The 15,519-nt window shown below is 37.0% G+C and overlaps 4 protein-coding genes across 7 annotated transcripts; 2 read left to right on the top strand and 2 right to left on the bottom strand.

Annotated features, from left to right (window-relative positions):
• Window positions 1–929: 929 nt before the first annotated feature.
• EMB2756 (transmembrane protein (DUF616)) lies at window positions 930–6,365 on the top strand. 4 transcript variants are annotated; one of them, XM_016320319.3, is made up of 8 exons: window positions 930–1,304; window positions 1,416–1,665; window positions 2,192–2,923; window positions 3,495–3,847; window positions 4,834–5,045; window positions 5,159–5,415; window positions 5,498–5,676; window positions 5,786–6,365. In XM_016320319.3, exons 2-8 carry the CDS (start codon window positions 1,431–1,433, stop codon window positions 5,867–5,869), a joined length of 2,052 nt encoding a protein of 683 aa, XP_016175805.1. In that variant the 5' UTR covers window positions 930–1,304; window positions 1,416–1,430; the 3' UTR covers window positions 5,870–6,365. The 4 variants fall into 4 exon arrangements, with proteins under 4 accessions (XP_016175805.1, XP_088356576.1, XP_016175804.1 ...); XM_088500450.1 differs by having other exon boundaries at window positions 1,106–1,304; window positions 2,192–2,911; XM_016320318.3 differs by having other exon boundaries at window positions 1,123–1,665; window positions 2,192–2,911.
• Window positions 6,366–6,942: 577 nt separating this feature from the next.
• On the bottom strand, window positions 6,943–7,591 carry LOC107617159 (uncharacterized). The gene has a single exon (XM_016318939.3). It carries the CDS (start codon window positions 7,446–7,448, stop codon window positions 7,005–7,007), a length of 444 nt encoding a protein of 147 aa, XP_016174425.1. The 5' UTR covers window positions 7,449–7,591; the 3' UTR covers window positions 6,943–7,004.
• Window positions 7,592–8,144: 553 nt separating this feature from the next.
• On the bottom strand, window positions 8,145–11,766 carry EMB3003 (2-oxoacid dehydrogenases acyltransferase family protein). Its single transcript, XM_016320964.3, has 6 exons — window positions 10,664–11,766; window positions 9,828–10,019; window positions 9,644–9,731; window positions 8,869–8,939; window positions 8,695–8,778; window positions 8,145–8,569 (listed from the first exon to the last, which is right to left on the bottom strand). The coding sequence occupies exons 1-6, from the start codon at window positions 11,537–11,539 to the stop codon at window positions 8,465–8,467; spliced, it is 1,416 nt and encodes a 471-aa protein (XP_016176450.3). The 5' UTR covers window positions 11,540–11,766; the 3' UTR covers window positions 8,145–8,464.
• A 70-nt stretch (window positions 11,767–11,836) lies between these two features.
• On the top strand, window positions 11,837–14,929 carry LOC107619124 (Tetratricopeptide repeat (TPR)-like superfamily protein). Its single transcript, XM_016321348.3, has 6 exons — window positions 11,837–12,036; window positions 12,296–12,386; window positions 12,572–12,632; window positions 13,536–13,819; window positions 14,046–14,192; window positions 14,357–14,929. The coding sequence occupies exons 1-6, from the start codon at window positions 11,837–11,839 to the stop codon at window positions 14,636–14,638; spliced, it is 1,065 nt and encodes a 354-aa protein (XP_016176834.2). The 3' UTR covers window positions 14,639–14,929.
• The last annotated feature ends 590 nt before the right edge of the window (window positions 14,930–15,519 follow it).

Raw genomic sequence — 15,519 nt, 5'->3', positions numbered from 1 at the left:
ATATTCAATAATCAATTATCTAACATTACATTAATAAAATAATTATATATTATATAATTACATGAATAATTATTTACAAAAATAAATATAATTAAATGAATACGTAAATTTTTTTACACTATATATCAAAATTAAATTTATTAGATATTTTTTATAAAAAAATAAAATTACTTCCTACAAATTACTCATCCAACTGCACGTTGATATTTTAACCATCACTATTACCCTCAAGGTCACCATCACCATCACCATGTAATTCTCAAAACTTACCATCACCGTTTTAAGATTTAGATTTACCTCAGCTTCCCAAATATGAAGAAAACTTGAGCATAATAATTTCTCTCAAAAGAGAAAGGCATAATGGGAATTGGGGAGCTTCAGGCAATAATTAATGACTTCACGTACTGTGCATAACTGCATGTATATCTTGGGAAAAATGATGCTTTTCCCAACTTGTTTTATTTATTGTCAAAGTTCTGTCCTTTTCCCAACTAATGCCACATTTCTTGAGAGCTCAGCTTAGTAATTAGTAAATCCATCTCCATTCCCCAAACCTAATCTAATCTTTCTTTAAAGTTTACACAAAAACAAACCTAATCACGATTTCGAATATTCTTAAACTGGGATCAGACCATGATTCATTTAATGAACCCCAACAAACAATACCAACCAAATCTTACAGTAAAAAAGATTTTTTTAATTAATTTAAAAATTTAATTTTAATATACTGTTAGTTATAATACAACTGTTAATAACAACAACAACAACAAAGTATTATCTCACTAAATATACTTAGTGATAATATAACTGTTAATAAAAATAAATATTTTTTTATATTAATCACTTAAATATTCATCTAAAAGAAGGGGTATAATTAACCGCAATGTAAATTTTACATTATAAATGCATTGAAAATACTCTCTTGATTCAATGAATTAACAATGTTTTAGTAAGTTTTTATTTTAATTTTTTTATTAAAACATCTAATTTCCTCCGTCTACATCACCGGCCGACGCCGTCGTCACCGACTCACTGTCACCGGCAAGCCCTCTCTCTCTCTGTCACACACTGACACACATGCATTGCTTTTAATTAATGACGAATTAATTAATAATTAATTGAAAACTCTTCTTACCAATTTTTTTCCCAAAAAAAAAAGAAAAAGGAAAAAAACACTGAACCATCTTCATCTATCGCTTGCTTCACACTCTTCAGCACTCAACCACCAAGAATCAGCAGCACCCTCACCTCTCACCGCTAAACCAAACCAAAAGTTTGAATCTTTGAACAAAACGAGCTCCTGGGTAGGTCTTACTTTTTTAGAGAGAGAAGGTTCTAGAGAGAGAAAAAAACACTGCAATTTTTTTCTCTTTTTTCTTCTACGCTTTTTCATTTTTTGTGATGTCATGGCACAGCAAAGGCAATCGGGGATGGAGAGGTTTGGGGTGAGAGGGGATCCACTCTACCCCAACGGTGGTTCCCCCGATCACGTTGCCGTCGGGATTCGTGGCGGAGCCGTTGGCGTCGCCACTCACAAGCAGAATCGGCACCGGCGATCGGCGCGATCCGAAAGGGGCTGGCGGGTTCCGGTTCCGGCGATCCTCCTCTTCCTGTTCCTCGTACTCGTCCTCACTGTCGTCACGTTTTCTTACATTTCTAGAGAAGGTGAAGCTTCTTCTTGTTGCTCTTGAACCAGTGTTTTTTACTCTTTTTTCATTTTTTTTTTTTGAAGTGTGATCGCAATGACAGCTTTTCTTTTTTGTGCTTTGTTGAGTGAGATTGTAAATCTGCATGGTGTGTTTTTGCATGTGTTTTGAGTTTGATTTATTGTTTGGTTGCTGGTTGAAGTTTGAATCTGAAGGTTTTGATGTGTGATATTTTTTTTTTTGGGAAAAAAAAGGGGGGGGGGGGTTCAACTTGTTGCATTGGGGTTTCTGGGAAGCTAATAGATCTTCTGGTTTCATCAACTTTTTTATTTTTTTTGCCAGTGACCGGAATAATAATGTGTCGACCCAAGTATTTGCTTGATCATCAATCATTATTATTCTTATGCTTCAAGTCTTGAAGGGGAATTCGAAATTGTTTGTCGAATGAACTTTTGAGCTGAGGTTGTTTTATGTTTTAGCTTTTGTTCTTCTTTATGCAATGGATTGGTTTCTGTCATTTTAAGATTGCCAATCTTTGGTTGCAGAAATAAGTAATGGTGGTGATATTGCCGATGATTCAAAGGCCGAGTCTGATTTTCTTACAAATATACCACGGATAGAGAAGAAAGTTCTTGAGTTTGGCCAGGGTTCTGGGGGACATGGTCGAGATTCGAGATATTGGGATAGGGATGATAGGAGAAGGGATGATGATTACAATGAGGATATGATGAAGCAGACTGGTGGGGATACTGGCGATGAAAAAGCAGAAGTTGTTTTACTTAAGAAGAAGAAGAATGATGTTAAGTCTTCTCAGGGTTATTCTGACACAGGTGTAAAGCGAAAAGGCACTGGCTTATATAATGAAGCTGGACGCCATGAATTGAGAAGGTATGAAGAGGAATATGAGGCCTCTTTGAAGAATGCAGGACGCTCAGGAGAAGGTGATGGCAAAATGTCACATGATTCTGACCTAAACAAGAAGAATGCAATGGATGATATTGATGATGACTATGATGACTTTTTCGATTTCCATGAATCTGAAGTCGATGACTCTGACAACAGTAAACATGTTAGAGGGAAGGTTTCTAGTTCCAATGTAGTAGCATTGGACAATGGATTCCAACAAGAATCCCATGATTCCTTTGATGCTGGAACTAATGACGATGATATTTCTGAGGGTGATGGAGGAGCATCTTTCTCAAACAAAAGAAAAGCAAGCTCAAGCAAAAAGTCTCAACCGGAAACAAAAAGGAAATCCAGGCACCGTAAGTTTTCAGGTGACCTTCATATTTATTTTATGGGGGTTTCAGTTGAACTCCTAAAATATCTGTGGTTGAATGGCTTCCTTTGGAAAGTTATTTCTGATGCTTCCCTGAATGTTGTTTACTGAGAGACATTGAGATGATTTTCTAACCAATCACATCGACAAACCCTGTTTATATAAGATTAGTTTTTACTCTTGTGCTATTCCCACTCGTCACATACTGCTATCTCAATTTGCCTTAGGTTGACATCGATTTTCGTTGATTTTAAAGTTTATTCAAAACCAGTTTTCACACAAATTGGTCTATTTTACAAACACTTCCAATTTTTATTTATCTATTTATTTATCTTTTTGGTATGTTATGGGGCCTTTATGGCTATAGTGGAAACTTAAACCACTATATCTAACTGGTTTTATTTTGAACTTTTCCATAGCTTCTCTAGATTCATAAAACATCCTTAGAACCACTGTCTAGCTTTCAAATATTTGTGGATGGGAATGTTTCTTCTTCTCTTATCCAGAAAATATCTATAAAGAGAAGTATGCAAAACTCTTTAACCTGCCTGCACATGACCTATTTTCAGGATCCTGTGAGATGAAGCTGTTAAACTCAACTACACAACTTGTAGAGCCACTAGAAAGCCGAAAATTTGCACGATTTAACTTACACTACACAGAGACAGAAGAGAAGCCTGAGGGCGTGGAAGAGTGGGTGCCCAGATTTGGTGGCCATCAGAGCTTGGAAGAGAGGGAAAATTCATTTTTTGCACGTGATCAGAATATAAACTGTGGTTTTGTTCGAGGTCCTCAGGGTTACCCTAGCACTGGATTTGACTTGGCAGAAGATGATGCAAGTTACATTAGCAGATGCCATATTGCTGTGATTTCGTGCATATTTGGCAATTCTGATCGGTTGAGGGTTCCAGCCTACAAAACGGTAATGGTTCTAAAGAATCTGATATTTCTTTTTGTGGGACTTCAAAAGGATTCGGAGGTTAACATTCACATGATGTGATTTTTATAGTAAACTAATAATCCATATTTTTAGTTCCATTTAATTTTAAAATGGTAGTATGTGAAGTTATTATAGTCTAAGTGGATATTTTGTGTTTAGGGTTGGCTGTCAGCATAAACCTACATGTTTGTCTGGTCCTCTCTAAGTGGTGCATTGTGTAATTTGTCGCCTGCATCCTTAGTATCGTATACCCTGTTTGGGAGATGGACTTCTAAAGATACCAATAACCTGCTTATGTTTGTGTTCACATAATTCTAGTGTAGAAAGCTTAGACACAATGAATTTTGGACAATGAAATAATAAGGAGATCTTGAGAAATTAATTGGAATGTCACCATCAACTGTAGCAACTCACAATATGAACATACATGAGCCCATTGATTTGTGTTCTCAATTTCTTGTGCTTCCTATTTTGAAGATCTTGTGAAGGAAATATCTAATGGCATTGGAAACATAAGACTCTTACAACATAGCTAGTTATCAATTATCACATAGTTATTTCACTCATGCTTCTCTTCTCAGTCCATAAGATGTTTGGCCACGTAGCTAGGGAAAAATAAATATCTCATTACTGTTCTAACGTCCAACTTTGTATTCCTTTAATTTGGTAAATTGCATTGGGAAAGGTGGGGAAAAATGTTTTTGCAAGCCTACTCAAGGGTAAAAGGTTGAGCATTAACAACAGATTTGATCATTACTTACTATTCTCAACATATATCTCTCTAGTGCTGAATATGTGCTGTTGCTACTATTAAAATGTCTTTGAACTGAGTTCTTGTTGTAAACTTGCAAATATTAAAATGTTGTCTTGTTGAGGTCAGTGGTTCCTATGTGTGATCAATCATCAACTGTTGATATGATTGTCACAGAGCATACTTTGTTACATTCACATAGTCATTGTGATTTCAGATCACTCGTTTGTCAAGGAAGAATGTGTGCTTTGTGATGTTTACCGATGAGATTACGGTACGAACCCTTACTGCCGAAGGCCATGTGCCTGATAGGATGGGTTTCATTGGCTTTTGGAAGTTAGTGGTAGTGAAGAACCTGCCTTATGACGATATGCGGAGAGTGGGTAAAATACCTAAGTTATTGCCACATCGGCTTTTCCCTTTTGCTAGGTGAGGCCGAGCCTGATGTCCAATGTGTTGTTCTTTTGATTTCAACAGTACTGGTTTGAATTCTATTTAAATTGTGGTTTTTGCTCTTGGTTTTCTTTCAAATTTTGTTTCAGGTATTCGATTTGGTTGGACAGCAAATTACGTCTTCAGCTTGATCCATATCTGATCTTAGAGTACTTCTTGTGGCGAAAGGGTTATGAATTTGCGATATCCAATCACTATGATCGGCATTGTGTGTGGGAAGAGGTAGCACAAAACAAGAAACTAAACAAGTATAACCATACAGTTATAGATGAACAATTCGCATTTTACAAGGCCGATGGACTGCAAAGATTTAATGCATCAGATCCAAACAAGCTTCTCCCAAGCAGTATGTTGTTGTTTTGAGGGTTTGCTCTCTTCCAGTTCTCCAAAATTGTTGATTAATGTACTTATTTTCTTCTTGCTGGCAGATGTACCTGAAGGTTCCTTTATTATAAGGGCACACACCCCAATGTCAAATTTGTTCTCATGTCTTTGGTTCAACGAAGTCGACCGGTTTACTCCTCGTGATCAGCTAAGTTTTGCATACACTTATCAGAAGCTGAGAAGGATGAATCCAGACAAACCCTTTCATCTTAACATGTTCAAGGTCAGAAAAGAAAAAAAAAAAAAAAAAAAAAGAAAAGAAAGAACAAATAAATAAACACATCTTACCTATGAATGTGGATTTCATGGTTTATGTTCTTTTCCATGACCAGGATTGTGAAAGAAGACACATAGCCAAGTTGTTCCGACATAGGATGGACGAGAAGAGGCGCGTGGCACAAAAAGCAACAGAATAAGACAAGATTATATTAACAGTTTCATTGCTAGTGAGCTTGATATGATGATGTACTTGGCCAAGTGTGTTCTATATCTGTTGAAGTTGTGATTTTTATGGAGGCCATCTACTTCAGAATTTGTGTCACAGTTCAGTGACTTGATGATTCTTCTACCTACCACAGGTGTTTCCAAAAGAAGCAAAAGGTTTCTGAAAAAATATGATCTACAATACAAATGATTCATCATCCATGGAATATAATTTTTGTGGTATTTTTTAGTCATACCTCTTTGTAATCCATCCCAATTCATTTATACCTTGGGAGATGAGCAAAAGCGTTAAATGACCTCATTGACCATCCTTAGTCTGAATTCTAAATTGGGGATTGTTTTGTTGTATGTAGAAAATTTTGATAGGTCATTCATAGTCACTCATGTTAGATATTTGACTTGTGATTCATGCCATTGATTTCATTACTTGAATATTTCATTATAAATTTCATGTATTATTTCCTCTCATCCCTAACCTTCTCAGACTCAATTTATGTGGAGCCCTACCCTATGATTGTCATTGTAGAATCGAAGTTAGATCTTCGATGTTAAAGAAAAGAATGACTTAGAAACTAAAACTTGAAATATTCAACACTAAAACTAATATCATTCATCATTGAACGTACCTTGGGTCTAAATGATGCGTTTTTGGATGGTTGGTCCAAAAGTTTTTGTGAAAAGCCATGCCATTCTAATAAAAAATCATAAATAGTTGACCAAAAAAAATTAAATCAGAAGAACTCGTGGTTGATGACAATTAGGTAGCAATGAAAGTCGATAAATAATAAGAAAACAATTTCGCAGTTACTTCAATGGACTCAGAGATTGACATTTTTCCCCACTGATCTTGAGATTGAATAAATTCATAAAAGAAAGGAGAAAGCATAGCATTTTAAAACTACTCTTAGTAGTACTTAATCAATATGCACATGTATTTTATGTCATGTTATGGGAATTGTGGCCAACCATAAATCAAACCAACATCATATTTACTGAAGTTTACATATACATTTCATGGAAGAGGAAGAATTAGACTACTGCTAAGGGAAGGAAGAAGAAAAGAAGAAGAATGGTATAAAGAAAAGAAAGGAAATCACATGATATTCATTAGAGTACTCTCCTGGTGGATTTTCCATGAGAGTTGTTGAAGAAGAGCTTCTTTAAGACCTTCACGATCAACACCATGCCATGCCTATTCTTACTACTATGAACAAGAGCACCATTCGACTTCTTGGCAAGTGTAAAAGCCGTGGCGCACCTGAATTCAACCAACTCTGTTGAGAAAGAGACAGCAGAAGCAGAACCTATTGTTGTCGAAGTCAACTCCTCATTGAAATCTTCCCACAACAAATCCATTTGATCCTCTTCACTCCTCTCTCCCTTATTTGATGTCACTACCTTTGTTTCAAAGCAGGGTTCTTTATCATAATTTCCTTTGTAGGGGTTAGGAGAGGCTGTTGCTGGTGATAGATTCCATAAAGGAGGTGAATCAATGCCATGATATGAACAATTCTCAGAAATTCTAGGGAAGCTGAAGTCTTCTGTATCCATGAATGGATATAGGATGATTATTATTAGGCCTCTTATGTGAATATTAGAGAGATCAGGAATAATTGGAATGGTGTGTGAGTTCTTTGGGTTAGGTTTTTGGTGAGGACTTGGACCAAGTAGTTGTTGTAATGGAATGGTTTTAGTTCAACTGCTGCAAAAGCAACCTACAGTCTTTGTTCCCCACAATTAATTATGCACTTTCATATGCTTCAACTAACATTTTCAAGCAAGATCTTCAACACTAAATAAGTCAACTCATCTTCTTAGTTTCCTATGAAAAACTATTAGTAGCAGCTCTATACCTTTGGTTGCTAGATTAACAGTTGTATAATAATTGAGCTATGAATAACATAAGGCAGCAAAACATACTATATACATGATCAACCAAATCATGACATCTTGTTTGCATGATTGACCTTGAAATTAGACACAAAAGTTTCCACAGGATATAATTCATAATTATAAAGGAATAATAATAAAAAGGGATGAAATCAGGATCCAGATTGTGCTCACTGAATATCTATTTAGGCAAGTTTACCCTCTATATATTACTAGTATTGGACGAAATCATCATGTAAAATAACTATTTCTTTATATTTTGGTCTCACATGGAATAGACATTTGTTTCAGAACTTCTTACTTAGCCTCCAAGACATTTGTTCATTCACACAATGAAGTTTCAATATCTAGTCTCACTTTATCTGGAAATTCAAAATTAATTTTCAACTTTCAAGTGTACACAACAGATGGCCATTATTTGACAGTAATAAACAGGAAAGAAAAATCTATAATCAGATGGCATTTAACCGAAAATAAAAATTGGTACATTAGACTGAAAAATCTCAATTAAACAAACTACAACTCAACTTCCCTATTCAAAACTCTGCTCCTGTTGCAAAATCCCGAGGATAGTAATTGACTTCTCAATTTCTTCTTGTCAACGATTGATAATATAGCAGGAAAGGAAATTTTCTTGTTACTATGAAAATGCACCATTTGGAAAGAGGAAAATGGGACTAGAAAGTAAGATCCTTAGGGTCCTCAATAATTTGTGACAGGGTTTGCAAGAATTGAGCCAGATCAGCACCATATATCACGCGATGATCTGCTGTCACATTGACCTGAAATTTCGCATTTCCTTCAATTATAAGAAAATAGAAATCTAGAACAGGATTTGTGTTTCTTAGACAAAAAGTAAGTCATACTCCAAGTCCTAGTGTTGTAGACCATGTCTGGATTATCATACCTGCATTTGGTTCTTCATGCCAATGCGACCATCCTTGGTAGCCACAACAGTTGGCTGTGATGATCCAACAGCCATTATGGCTCCCTACACAAATAATCAAGAATATGATCAAATTCATGCAGTGTCTCATTAATTTAATTCGAACAAAATGTCACCAAGAGTACGAATACTCACAGTTCCAGGTGGAAGAATAGCATCAAAGCGATCAACACCAAACATTCCAAGGTTGGACAGAGTGAAGGTACCTAGCACATATGAAGGTCAGATTCTAAGCACATATTTAACCCTAATGAAGGTCAGCATTGACCATACAAGGGGCATACTATATACTGTTCTTAAGACAAATAACATAATGTTTCCATGCAAGACCACAGACTATCAGGCAGAACTGTACAAATCAGCAGTTTAGTCCATATCAGAAAGGACACATGAACAACACCGTAAGGTTGTTGTAAAGAAAATCAAAGAATAGTGAAAAGAAATTTCTATGATATGCAATAGCGAAATGAGAAGTTAAATCCAACATCAGGTGATTGGTGAAATCTTAAAATTGAATTTGATATTTTGAAGCCCAGAAAAAGTGATAGTAGGTGTAATATTCAATTTTAAATTCATCAACCTGGTTTGTATTTAATGAAGAATTAGCACCCAAAGTCTATAAATGTGTATCTTGCACTCAGAGCAAAGTTAGACCTAAGATTTTGAGATTAATTGGACAGAGAAGTCAATCTTTGCTGAAGTTCAACAGCCTTGATTGATCTAGCATACTAACTTATTTGGATAAGCTTTGGTTCAATATCTATTTTCTAGGGTTGTACATTTAAAATCCAAAATGTGTTTAACCGGTTAAAAATCCCTAAATAGTATTTTCAGTTGCAAGCTGTTTTCAATCTTCTCCAACTTGGATTGAAGAAAATCCCAAATAATTATAAATATTTGAGTCTTGTACCTGTGCTGTACTCATGAGGTTGGAGCTGCTTGGCCCGGGCCTTATCAACCAACTCCTTCCACTTTCTTGACAATGTATAGACGTCAACCTACAACATACATCAAATACAACCCTTGACAATCAAAGCTCCATCATATATTAAAAGGGAAAACTTCAAGAAGCTCAAAATTAGCGTATCAAAAACCTTATCAGCATCCTGAAGCACTGGAGTAATCAGTCCGCCTTCAGTAGCAACAGCAACTGCGATGTTGATGCTGCTATTATACGTAAAGCTATTACCATCTCTACAACTAGAGTTAACAACAGGGTGTTTAACCAGAGCAAGTGCTGTAGCCTTGGCAAGCAATGCTGTCATAGTAACTCCCTTTGACTTGATCTGAATTTTATAAAATTGAATCAGCACTGATATTCAGATGTTAACAGTATACAATGCAATGTGTTCCATACCATAAGTCTAGACAATCAGACTAACAGTTAAATTGACACAGTGGCATTATATTATGTATTTGACCAGAATAAAATTCCAAAAGAATCTATGTGATATTCATGTAGCATCAAGCATTACCACAATATGGACTTCAGTAAAATAGATACATAAATCATGTATCTACTCAAACAGATTAATAATGCATTAGCAAACTAAGCCAACAAAGAAAAGATATACATATTTTAATTATAACAGAGCAACTTTTTGTCTAATATCATCATTGCAAGCATTTCCACAAATATTAACAATATATGCTAAGTGCTGCAATATTTAGATTTAGACATACCACCAAGTAATTGAATGCCTAATCTTTTCCCCCCTCTTTTGCAGTATCTAAAGGTAAGCCAAGCTTCCAATAAATTTCAGAGAAAGACTAAAAATGATGGAAAACAGTGCATTAAACATGTCATATTCATGTCAACATTGCAGAGCACATAGCAACTCAAAACAAACAATGCAAACCAAAAAAAAAAGTATACTAAAGAAAACCATGTTCGTCAAATGCAATTTCTGGAAAGGATATCGAATTTCACCTTCTTGTAGAGAGCATCGAGTGCATCAGTGGTGATAGTATACCCAACTCTAAAAGTAGGAACACCCAAACTCTCCACCATGTTCCTACTCACAGCACTCTGCATTGTCGTAAAAGGCACCACACTCCCCAATTCAACCCCACCACCACTCTTCGCAGCCACCGGTGCAGCAGGAGCCGCAGCAGCCGCAGCAGCAGCAGCACCAGAAGCTGCAAAAGCCTCAACATCCTTAGCTACAATCCTGCCCAAAGGTCCAGTCCCCACAATCCTCCCAAGCTCCACCTTCAGCTCCTTTGCCAGCTTCTTCGCATACGGAGACGCCACCACTCTCTTCCCTCCCTCCGACGCCGGATGCGTGGATGCCACCGCCGGAGCAGCAGCAGCAGCAGCCTTAACGGGAGCCTTATCAGATTGAGCCTCCACTGCTGGCGCAGGTGCAGGTGCAGGAGAAGACGAAGCAGAAGAAGAAGCCGATGAAGGTGACTGTGCTTTGGACTTTGCTTGTTCGATCTCGTCCTCGTTTTCGGCGAGGAGGGCGATTGGAGCTCCGACGGCGGCAACACCGCCCTCGTCAACCATGATGGCGGCGAGGTAACCATCGTAGAAGGTCTCTACGTCCATGTCAGCCTTGTCGGACTCCACGACGACGACGCTCTCACCCTTGGAGAGCTTGTCGCCCTCGGATTTCACCCAGGACACGATCTTTCCCTCCGTCATGGTTGAGCTCAGTGCCGGCATGAAGATCTCCCGGATCTTGGCGCGGACCACGCAGGGAGACGCTGGAGGCCTACGAGTGCCCGAGGAGGCCGGGCTGCGGCGGAGGGCGGCGGAGGAGGAAGAAGAAGGAAGGAAAGGAGTGTGGAGAAGGTGAGCCATTTGGAAAATCGAACAATGCAGAGAGAGAGAGAGAGAGAGAGAGAGAGAGAGCGATGTGAATGAATGTTGTTATTATCGTTAAAAAAGCGTTGTGGTGGTTCAGTTATTCCTCGAAGTCATCGAAAGAAGACGGAGGTTTCAACCACCTTACCGGTGAAGGTTATGTGCCCTGTTTTTGGTACTACACTAAACAGTAAACACAAGTAGCAGCTATTGCTTCCTTTGTTGGGCTTTTAACACTGGACTTGGACCTTTTAAATATTTACATAGGCCCAATGATTGGCCCATTAAATAATCATGACGTGGCAGAATGGTATAGCCTTGTTGGATAACCCCTGCGAACTTCGAAGCTCCAAGGAGAAGAAGAAGATGGTTGGTTCAAGTTTCGGTCACTTCCTTCTTCTCTCTTACACTCCTCCTTCGTCTCTTTCCACTCTCTTTCCCACTAAAACCTTAACCCTCAGCTCAAGCCCCTTCCGCTGCAAATGCTTCTTCAAGTAACTAACTCCCTTTCTCTTATCTCTTTCTGATTTTACCGTTAATTTTGCATAGGACAATGTCTTGTAATTTGTACTGCCACTAGTTTCAATTTCTTCTGTAGCTTGTTAAAATTAGATGCTTTCTGTGTGCCTATTCATTATCTTGATATTCAGTTCGTTAACCTCTTTACTGTTAGTATTAGATTTGAATATTTGATGCCATTGTTTGTTTAGCTCTTCTGCATAGATGATTATTAACCTGAGGAATTATTTGCAGAAACATGAAAGCCTCGGGGATTCGGCAGGTAGGATTGACTACTCTGCACGGACACAGGGTTGATGCGATGAAGAGCAGCATTGTCCTTAAGGTTGTTTTCGTTTACATGTTGTAATGCATGAAACTGCTAAGCATTTTCGTGTTTTCTGAAAAAATCAGCTAGAATTTGTCTAATTTGAGTTTAATCTTGTAGTTTTCTCATTGTTGTTCATTCTTTATGTTCACAACTTTAAGTTCTGGATACTAATTTTTTGCTTCCATTGTGGATGAAGACAGATGTTTCAAAGAGAAATGACAATCGAATCCCATAATACCCTTGTCACAAAGCAATCTGAGAGTAATTCCTAGTTCCCTTTTCTCTCCTTTTAATATTCTTATTTATGATTGTTTTTGCATATCAGGAATTAGTTTGTGCCGTTTCTAGTTTATACAAAAACAGGAATTATTCTTTGAGTTGTTTATTTATTTTGAAGTTATGCATTGTTGGGTTTGTGTTAGTTACTTGGGTATTATGAGGTGCCCAAAGTCTCACATCGAATAGTATAGAATGTTTGATCTTGTATTTAAGGAGAGTTCTTCCTCCTTTATAGCTAGCTTTAAGGTGTGGTTACCCACTTTTTTTAGATACTTAACAGTTCGATATTCTAATAGATATCATCTGAGCATTGAAATGGGTCAACCCATGATTCATCATTGGTCTTAACATGGATGTGTGAGTTAACCCAATAGCAGTTATTTGGATTGATGAATTAAATAGGTCAATCTATCTGGAAAAACAAATAGCGACTAGCTGATTAATATTTAACTGATGTGCTTAGCTTAGTTAACAGTCACTGGAAAATTGCCAGTTATGAGATCCAACTCATCTGGAGCCACCTAATTCTGTAAATCATGGGTGGGCTTGTGTTTAAGTTGGGTAAAAAGGGAAAAACAATTTCCATGTATTAAATAATTTGTTATTGTTCATAACAAACCTAATACCATAGCTCTAGGTGACTCGAGGAATTTCAATTTGGCCATTAAATCTAATTGTATTCATTCTTCTGAATGTTCAAATTTATAATTAGAATTAGGTGACACCAATGAAAAATGATCTTTTTTGAGAGTTTTATGTATTGTGGCAAATTTCGTTTCAACATTTGTGCAAATGCCAGCTAATTCAAAATTTTCAATGTTGTTGTTGAATTGCACAGTCACTTGAGACATTACCCTGCTTAATCTTTTCTTGGTTGATTTTCAGTGAATGACTTAACAACAGAGGATCTTGAAGATGGGGGATTGTTATCTAAATTGGTTTATACATTCTTGTTTGGGCAGACTTTATCAGTGGTTTCTCCTGGTCTTTCATATGCAAGTGACTCAATGAAGATGAATCAGATATATGAAGTTGGAGAGTTATTTGATTTAAGCATCCAACTATTATACTTGGTATCATTATTGGGTTTGCTAGGGGTTGGGACTTACTTTGTGATTCGCCAAGTTCTTGTTCGCAGAGAACTTGACCTTTCTGCCAAAGAGTTGCAGGTTTGAACCTGTGCTTATTTCTTCTGGAAGTACTTAATATTGGTTTTCTCTTGAACTAAACATATAGTATTAACCTCCTTGAAATATAGTATTAACCCTGGTTTTTACACGTTCAACTGGTTTTCTGATTTTGTCTTTTGCGCCATAATCAAAGGTTATGCACAAGTTACTTGGAACTATTTGTTGTGATAATTGTTTCCTTTATCATTTTCTCCCATTGCCCCAGGAGCAAGTACGAAGTGGTGATGCCAGTGCAACTGAGCTTTTTGAACTTGGTGCAGTGATGCTGCGGAGGAAGTTTTATCCAGCTGCCACCAAGTTTCTGCTTCAAGCAATTGAGAAATGGGATGGGGATAAGCAAGATCTTGCGCAGGTTGGATGAATTTTATATATACTTGTTTGATTGCTAACAAGGTTAAAACATAATCGGCAAATTTTAAATTTAATTCGAAAATAGCAGAATGATGGTATTCTATATATTGTTCTGGTATAAACAACAATTATATGACTTGTTTGGCAACTCATCCACAAATGTAGGTGTACAATGCTCTTGGTGTCAGCTACGTCCGTGATGGGAAGGTTGACAAAGGAATTGCTCAGTTTGAGATGGCTGTAAAGCTTCAACCAGGCTATGTCACAGCATGGAACAATCTTGGGGATGCCTTTGAGAATAAAAAAGAATATAAGGCTGCTCTTAAGGCATTTGAAGAAGTCCTGCTATTTGATCCTAACAACAAGATTGCTCGGCCCAGAAGAGACGCTTTGAAGGACCGTGTTGAAATGTACAAAGGCGTTCCTGTCAAGTCCAAAGAGAAATAAAGAATGCTATTGTTGATACTCAACACTACATATATGGAAGACTTTTTAACACAGCTTTCAGTAACTTACTTGAGGTTTGATGAGGGAGCTTATCACACCTTGAAATATAAATAAATTGTTTATTATATGTTTTATTAATTTGGTGTGTTGGGAGAAATTTTTGGTTATTTCCCTCAGAACAGATGGTTGCTGTGTTGTGCCTTTCTCTATTTGTGTGTGGATTAGAGAGAGCCAGATAGATGGTGATGTAACTATTGTTCAATGTTTAAAGATAGAGTTGATTTTTCTTTCCTTCTTAGAATTCATCTGCTTTCATGTTCTGGAAATAAAAGCTTCAATTTATTAGTCAAATTTTTGGTAATAAGATTATGCGAGTGACAAGGATAAAAAATCCACTATTAAATTGGTTTGCCACTTAACAGGAGTTAATTCTGATACTCAGAATGACCTCGAAATTTGACCATCGATTCAATTTGATCCTCCAATTTTTAATTGACTCAATTTATACCCTGAAATTTTAAGACGTGGTTCAGATTGGCCTTTCCGTCCAACTCCGTTATCAGAGTGATGACGTGGCACCAAAATTTTATCACATGCCTCTCTTTTTTCCTCTTAGCATAGTCATCACCACCTCCCCTCTAAGAACACCCTCCCTCCCCCCAACAAACAACAACATTCACAATCTACCAACACCCACACATTTCCACCGCTACTTATGAAGGGTTTTTCTATTATTTGATCCTTCCCTTTCTCACCGTCACCATTACTATCTTTCCTCTCTAACAAACAACATTAACAATTACTAATATTAACAAATTGAAGAGAAATAAAAAAAAAAAAAGAAACACATCACCACACTTTAAATTCCTCTTAATAGGAAC

The sequence above is a fragment of the Arachis ipaensis genome, chromosome B9 (assembly GCF_059453495.1).
Source record: "Arachis ipaensis isolate K30076 ecotype BB chromosome B9, ASM5945349v1, whole genome shotgun sequence".
Lineage (NCBI taxonomy): Eukaryota > Viridiplantae > Streptophyta > Magnoliopsida > Fabales > Fabaceae > Arachis > Arachis ipaensis.
This window is presented reverse-complemented; position numbering and strand designations above follow the sequence as displayed.